General features: G+C 33.3%; 1 protein-coding gene across 1 annotated transcript; it reads right to left on the reverse strand.

The window, feature by feature from the left end:
* Window positions 1–2,248: 2,248 nt before the first annotated feature.
* LOC145636384 (cysteine-rich receptor-like protein kinase 10) lies at window positions 2,249–8,213 on the reverse strand. The gene is made up of 7 exons (XM_081687938.1): window positions 7,288–8,213; window positions 4,090–4,227; window positions 3,871–3,992; window positions 3,517–3,727; window positions 3,163–3,400; window positions 2,891–3,041; window positions 2,249–2,780 (listed from the first exon to the last, which is right to left on the reverse strand). The coding sequence occupies exons 1-7, from the start codon at window positions 8,108–8,110 to the stop codon at window positions 2,451–2,453; spliced, it is 2,013 nt and encodes a 670-aa protein (XP_081544064.1). The 5' UTR covers window positions 8,111–8,213; the 3' UTR covers window positions 2,249–2,450.
* Between the last annotated feature and the right edge of the window lie 627 nt (window positions 8,214–8,840).

Here is an 8,840-nt window from a genome sequence, read left to right on the forward strand (position 1 = left end):
ATATTGGTTCAATATGAATCTCGATCTGTTTTTTGTTCAATCATTTGTGTTGGCAGTTTTGGTTCAATATGAATTTGAATAATTTAAGCTAAAATTTGGATAAGACCACAGATTGCAGACAATCTTATGTTAAACATAGTGCTTTTATTCATGAAAATGAATTACATAAGTTGAGTTTAGTACACCACACCATAATTCCTAAACACATACCCCCACCATACTAAATTACTAACAACCCTTATCATTAGCAACTACAAATAAAAGAACAAAATACATAATCAGGGCCACCCTCACAATTAATTTAATAAAATTCAGCAACTCATCAAGCCTATCAATAACACCAAAAACACTGCCAACTTGCTCATCTTTCATTTCCTCGCCAACCCTAATTATAACCCCTTCCTTCAACCACGCAAAAGAATCGCAAGTTCAGCACCTAAAGAACGGCCTTCGTGGGTTTCTCGTTGTCCCTGAAATCATCACGGCAGCAATCTGGGGAGGAGAACAATCGCAGCGAGTATGCTTCATCCACACAATGTTATCATCTATGGTGATAACCTTCCTATCAGTAGAAGAGCGAGAATTTCTCACCGAAAATGGTGGAAATTTGTGGTAATTGCTGGCAAAGAGAGAGAAATGAAAAGACTTAGAAGTTAGGGTTCATATAAATTGAGGGAAATTGGGGGAACTAATTATAAATAAAATTGGGGGATTCGTTTAGGAGGGAATTAAGGAATTTATTTTGGAGGGAAAACTAATTTTTTTTTTAAGGTTACATTAGTAATTACTGTTGTAGTTAACTATGGTTACCAAATAGTTAGATAAAATCACCACTTAGGTTACCAATGGATTAGTCCATCTAATTAAGGTTTACCATTGATAATAATTTTTAAAAAAGTTTACTACATGTAAAATTAAAAAATTGGGGTTTATCACCGAGAATTTTCCTAAATTTTTTTTATGTTTTTTGGAGAGCATTAGTAGTCATAATTGAATAATTTAGGGGAGGAATGTCCTTACTTAAAGTCATGTTATCAATCAACAATCAATAAATTTAACCAATCAGAATTTAATAGGTATAAAATAGGAAATAAAAACTAAGTTAAAAATGAAATATATTAAATATGGATAGATTATTTAAAACGCCCAAAATAGTATATTATGAAACATTATGAAATGAGGGGAATATTAAAATATATAGGAAATTTTGTGAAAAACTACCTATTATAATCTAGAATTTGCGAGAAACTACCTATTAAAAAAAATGTTGTAATTGACTACCTAAATTTTTTAAAATGTTGTAATTTACTACCTTTACGCCGGATTATGAAGGAGTTTGACCAAAATTCTCCGGCATTGACTTGGTCACGTGACACTTGTGAAAGAAAAGGGTCATTAAGTGTCACGTGATGGTCACGTGACCAAGTCAACACCGGAGAACTTTGGTCAAACTCCTTCATAATCCGGCGTAAGGTAGTAAATTACAACATTTTTCGAAAATTAGGTAGTCAATTACAACATTTTTTTTAATAGGTAGTTTCTCGCAAATTCTGGAGTATAATAGGTAGTTTTTCACAAAATTTCCAAATATATAATAGAAGTGCATGAAAGTGAGAACAAAGTTATGTAAGTTTCACCATCATGTAATTTAGAGAAAATAGTAATGGAACTACACTCTAATTATACTACTGAAAGGTTATAAAATTCCTATGAAAATTTATAGCCATTACCTGTGTATTTAATAAATTAGTACCACTAATAAACATATATAGTATCAATTAACATACAATGGTATTATTTGACAATTTAATAATAGTACCTAAATTTATGTGTAATTTGTTATATACATTCGTGTGAACCGTACACTAAAGGTTAGATTTTCCTCTTATTGATGATTTAACGAAAAACAATCATCAAAATGAGAACAAAATACTCATAGGTGTATGGTACACCAGGGTGTGTGTATATAGAAATCTCTAAAATTTATGGGCATCAAAATGAAATTATGTGTATGTGCGACACGACTATAATGCAATTGTTTTCCATGAAAATTAATTTCTAAATGAAAATGCAATTGATGATTGTTTTTCCTTTGTTTGATTTTACAAAAATTTCCAGATTACAATCATCTCAAACTCTCAACTCTCTTAAATTGGTAAGCAAGTAGATGCCTCCCTTGCTTTCTTTTATTTTTTGACAGAAAATGTGGTAATTCCTCTTAATTTGGAGGAAAATGGTTTCCTCTGGCTGGAAAGTAAACTTTTCATCACCTTTTATTCATCTGGTCAAAATCAAACATGAGAAAATCAGAAAAGAGTTTTTATGGAAAACACTTTCCGCCAAAACAAACAGTCTTAGTATTTCACTTTTTCAATAAGTATAACCACGCATGATTTAGCAGAAAACAATATTACTACTGAATTACAACTCTATCCATCCACGCCCCTGGCCTATCTCGGTTCCATTTCAGTGATAGAGACGTCATTCACAGACCAAGGCATAGACTTGCTGGTTGATTGATCTGACCATACCGAGTTGCCAAAGTTTGATCCTGTCCTATCTTTGATAAAGAAACCCGGGTTTTGTGGTACCGGTAGAGTTACAGAGTAACTATCTAACATGAGGACTACTGTTGCCATTGTAGGTCTATCGTCTACAGACTCTTGAACACACAGCAAGCCAAGGTGTATGCATCTTATGACTTCATTTACCGAGCACGAATCCCTTATACTTGGATCCACAAATTCCAAGGGTGCCCCATCATTCCACTGCTTCCATGCCTACACGTTCGATAATAAAATCAGTTTCTCCTTCTAATTTCATTAACAATATATTAGAGCTGAGTGACATACACTAATACGAAGTAAAAGGGGGTAATTAGAAAACTCACATAGCCTAAAAGGTCCTGAGCCTCCCCTGATTGGTAGAAACTAGTATTCCTTTTACCACTTAAAATCTCCAACACTAGTACACCAAAGCTGTATACATCTGATTTCACGGAAAATTGTCCTTGCATTGCATACTCCGGAGACATGTAGCCACTGCAAGAGAAATCATTATATAAATCTTAAGAATTACGATGTATATTAATTATGTACATGTTTGAATTTATCCATGATAATTTGCCTATGAATAAAGAGTTGGAGTTATATAAGTACTTACTAAGTTCCAACAACTCTGCTTGTGTTTCCTTGGGTTTGGTCTACTCCAAAAATCCTAGCCATGCCAAAGTCTGAAATTTTAGGAACCATATCCACGTCTAACAACACATTGCTTGCTTTTAGATCACGATGTATGATTCTAAGACGAGAATCTTGATGGAGATAAAGCATTCCTCGAGCAATCCCTTGTATGATTTTATAGCGTCTTTCCCAATCCAATGATGCTTGTTTGTCAGGATCTATTTATATACAAGCAAGCAAAAAAAAAATAATCATCAATTCAAGCATTATTATGAAAATAAATCTAATTAACTTCATTACAAGTATAGAATATAAAGGTCACGGAATATCGTACCAAAAAGGAAGTAGTCAAGACTTTTGTTGGGTACATATTCATACACAAGCAGTTTTTCGTCTCCTGCTATGCAAAATCCAAGTAACCTCACTAAATTTCTATGTTGAAGCTTAGCCACCAACAAAACCTCGTTCTTAAATTCTTGTACGCCTTGCCCTGAACCTCTCGATAACCTTTTCACTGCTATTTCTTGTCCATTTGACAGAGTACCCTGAAACGAAAATTTGATTATTAATTAGTATGACAAGTCTTAGTGATTATATCAATACTCATTCCATCCCAATTTAATTGTCACGCCAACTTTGCACATAATTTTTTCACTAAGTTATGATTAGTATTTACATATGATTTTACCTTATATACACCACCGAATCCACCTTCACCTAACTTATTTTCATCGTTAAAATTCGCTGTTGCATATTGAAGTGAACTTAGATCATATTGCAAGGAATCAGCAGTTGTGAAATCTTCATTTTCTGCACCACAAAATTGTAATTGATGAAGTAGTGTTACTATCACCAAAAAGAAAATAATGATCAACTTTGCTCAATGATACTTTTATTGTGTTCTTACCATTTTGTGGAGGTAAAGCACCGTATTTCTTAGACCGCTTTCTAATAAAACAAATTCCTAAAGCAAGTATTACCAATGATATAACAGAAACTGGAGCAACAATGGCGGCAATGATCCTGGCTGATAATTTTCTATGTCCTGTGTAGATAAGACAGGTAAGACTGATTAATTAACTTATGTATTAAAAAAAATAAATAATAAATCCTTGCGTACAAGAAGTTGTGCTTATAACAAGTCATGACACTATGACTAGGGCTGTACAGAGTTTGGTCTGGACCGTAACCAAACCAGACCAAACCGCATTTTAGCGGTTTGGTGTGGTTTACGGTTTGGAAAAATACGGTTTAGTTTCGATTTTTTGGGAAATACGGTTGGCGGTTTGGTTTGGTTTTCCAAAAATTATAAATCAAACCAAACCGTAAACCAGTAAACCACATTTGAATATTTATATAATATTTATAAAAATTAAAATAGTTATTATATATTTTTAAAAAGAAAAAAAATAATAAAAAATATGAAAAATCATTAGAAGACGGTCAGTAATTTTGTATACTACTATACTCCAAGATCAGTTTAGCTCCGCCAATCATTGATATCGCATAATGTAGCCCCTGATGTTGTCAAGTTGCTGCCAATTATTAAAAACTATAATGTAGTATGATTTTTTTTTTTTGGACAAATGTATTATTTTTTTTCCACTGTTAATTTGTTATGTATAATTTTTATTATGTGTTATTGTGTTAGCACTTGATTAGTTGGTTGTTATTTATTAAAATTTTGTAGTATAATTTAATCCGTTTGGGCTAATTATTTGAACTTTATTATAAATTTATTAATATTTGACAATTTTTAGGAAAAAATGTCGTCTCATCATAAACCGCAAACCAAACCGCACCAAACCGCATTATTACGGTTTGGTTTGGTTTGGTTTCAATATTAATATGGTTTGGTTTGGTTTGGAAAATTGACCAAACCGTATTTTACGGTTTGGTTTGGTTTATACTCAAACCGCACCAAACCAGACCATGTTCACCCCTAACTATGACTATATGGATCCATTTTACTACCCTAATCAACACATATTAGAAACGCGACTTACTTCCACAGAACAATATTTTATTGTGTTACGAATAAATTGATTTATACTTTTTTTTTTCTTTGTCTTAAAAAAATAAGTCCAACAAAAATTTCCATTCTTGAGTGTTCAGAATGATATGTTCATGGACATAAGGACATTGAAATTATGTTTGAAGTTGTTTGTTAAAAATGCATGATAAAAAAAGCCCATCATATTATGTATGTCCAAATATATACAAGTTAGCTCAGAATATAAGGGTCAAGAAGATGGATTAAGACAGCCAAAAAAGCAAATATTGTTGGACCAAATCCAGCTTGCCAAGGAGAGTTTCCTAAAGTTAAGATTTGTTCATACTCACTTACAAAACTACAAAAATATGTTTCTTTCAAAAAAAAAAAAAAAAAAAAAAGTAAAAATAAAAATAAATAACTAAAAGTTAATTGTGTTACTTTTTGACCTGAGGTCAACTCTTGGTGGCTAATGAACGGAATAAGCCAACAAAATAAGTGATGGAGTTGACTAAAAGTCAAGTAAATGATGCCAACTACCAACCCCATAACCCCGTCAATCATTTAATGCCCTTTCACATACGTTACTCTCCTAAGTCCCAAGTGGTCCCATCCTCAACTAAAGGCCACACACACTCCATTATTATTCCAATCTCTCAATTGACTCTTGATAAGAGTGGATTCGTGGAAATTTAAGAAAAATTTAAATACATTTCGTATCGTAAAAGGCTACACATACAATTGTTGTATGTGGTCCCTACATACAACTCTAATTTGTCATGTTTTGATTGGCTAGAATAATGGGCCAAAGTTCCATTATATTCAATTTATATTTGTATCATAACAAAGGCTACACATACAATTGTCGTATGTGTTCCCTACATACAACTCTAATTTGTCATGTTTTAATTGGCTAGAATAATGGGCTCAAGTTCCATTATATTCAAATTCCATTTGTATCATAACAAACTCTTAAAATCTGAAAAGATATTCTGAAAAAAATGAGATGTTTTAGATATTTGTATCATAATGATAATGAGAGATAGAATGGCATAGCTATAAATATTTTATTCTTATTTTTTATGATTATATTTCATTTAATTATCAGCAAACACTAACTTTAAATTATCTGAATGTGTATAAAATGCTTCACATAATAATAATTAAAAAATAATAATAATGATAATAATAATAACACTTGCGTTCGTACATAAATAGCAAATAGGATATATGATTGATTGGATATTTGATTGTATCAACATATGTGAAGTGGATATAATAATTTTTGTATGCGGCTGGCCACATGGTGCGACAGGGGTTACTTGTAGGGTGCTATTGGTTTTGTCAGGGGTGTTACTGGTTTTGTCAGGGGTTATTTGTAGGTGTTACTTGTATGGGTGTTACTGGTTTTGGTCAGGGGTTACTTGTAGGGTGTTACTGATTTTGTCAAGGGTTACTTGTATTATGGGGTTATTTGTATGGGTGTTACTGGTTTTGGTCATGGGTTACTTGTAGAGTGTTACTGGTTTGGTATGAGGTTTTGGTCTGGAGTTACTTGTAGGAGTTGCTCGGAATACAAGTAACCCATACAAGTAACCCCACGATACAAGTAACCTCATAATATAAGTAACCCATATAAGTAACCCCAGAATATAAGTAACCCTAGAATACAAATAACCCCTGTTGCACTAACCATTAGAAATCATGATATACCCCGTGCCATCGAGATCGTGTGTACACATTTTTGGATTATAAAGTCTATAAACCACAAAATAACTAAAATATGGGATTCCTCTATTCATAATAGATTTTTTTTTTAAAAAAAAAAAAAAAAAAAAACAATTCAAATTAAGTTTAAATAAGATCAATTGAATATATGTTCATATGCAAGGAATGAATGAATGAAATGTTAGAAATTAACAACTGTATCTCCAAAATATATTATGGAGGAGTTTAAACATTTTGAAGTGATTAAAAAGACACTAATCTAAAAATCAAATTCCATCTATACAACGGAGTAGTTTTTTTGTAGCTCAATAAACCCAGGCCAAAGGCTAATAACAAAGATCAAGGAATAAGAATCTGAATAAGTAGAGATGTGAAATGACGTACCCTTCCCATTACTAACAACAGGTTTAGTACCCGGCGACGGCGACGGCGACGGCAACGGTGGCGTAGAGAAATTAGTGGCACCATTATAAAACGGGTAAGTCTCGTAGCGTACAAAACAACTAGGCTGCATAACACGAGCACCCATCTTAACGTTGAGCGACCCGATCGCAATCGTCAAGCATTGATTACAATCTGAGGCGCTCAAGTCAGGAGTACACTGCTCCATTGCATAGAGATTCATCAAGCTGTTAAATTTCACTACTTTTGTTGCATATTTTTTACCCGACTTACTATTCGAAGTCTGACCTGCTAAACTATTCATTGTGTTTCCTAAAAGATCAGAAAACGCGGTTTGATTTCCGGTCATATTTTGAGTGTTGGTTAAGAACACTTTAGGTGATTGCTCCATTTTTCCAAGGAGCGATTCGTTAGAGTATCTTACGGTACACTCGTCGTACCATATTACCGCGATTTTTCTATTGGGACAGTATGACTTTGGTAGGTCTGTTGTGGTTGCGGTCTTGACACAATCCCTGCACGCGGTGATGTTTTGATCACCGCGGCAGAGGAATAGGCCGTAGACGGCATCGCTTGTGTTGGTGCCGGCGGATGTGATGTCGAAGCCGGTGGGGTTGTTGGTGGCGTTGGAGGAGAGGGATTTGAAGAGGGTGTTGAGGTTGGTATGGTACTTACTATTTGTAGTAAATTCAGTGGTGTTTGAGCAAATGCTATAGAGATAAGTAGGAGTGGAAGTTGATTTGGAAATTAATTGAAGTAAGAGGGTAATTATTATAATTAGTTTGGAATTTGTTGCTAGATTCATAGTATACAGAATAATAATTATGATAATTTTGATGAAAAAAGTATAATCTTGATGAGGGAGGGATTATTTTAGATAAAAAAAATAAAGGAGGATATGAAATATGAATAATGTGTGATAATAATAAAGAAATACATGGTACAATGTAAATGGCTTAAGTAGTAAAATGACAAAATTAGGCATCGATGGAGAAAGTTTGCCCTTTGGCTAAGGGGACTAGGGGTGGGTCCTTTGATTTTTTTTTTGGTTGTTTGCATTCAATGTATTTATGTATGCTTTGAAATTTCCAATTTTCCACAATTTTATATGTTGATCGGTTGATGCCTCGTACTTAAGTCAATGTTGCTACATATCTCACCATGCTTCACCTAAAGGCCAATAGTATTGGTATGATTAACTATACTTAACTGCTAGATATTTCAATGTATGTATTCAAGACGTCATAGTCCAAACGTATTAGCATTGGATTGTGATCGATGTACACTTTTTTTTTGGTAGCTGCAAATATGCAAGCCTGGCGCGCTAAGTGAATACTGGCTTTGTGAGCACACGTATCAATAAAACAATATCTAGATTTGAGAGAAATATTAATTAAAATAATCTAGCGTATTAGAAACAATGAAAACATAGATCAATTGATTTATTGATGCCTTCAACATCCAAATTGCCAAGGTGGGCATACGTGTGATCCGACAAAGATAGATTTATTCGTTTAGAGCAAGAAATGCAGTAC

Source organism: Chenopodium album, chromosome 6 (genome assembly GCF_948465745.1).
Source record: "Chenopodium album chromosome 6, dcCheAlbu1.1, whole genome shotgun sequence".
NCBI classification, from domain to species: Eukaryota; Viridiplantae; Streptophyta; class Magnoliopsida; order Caryophyllales; family Amaranthaceae; genus Chenopodium; species Chenopodium album.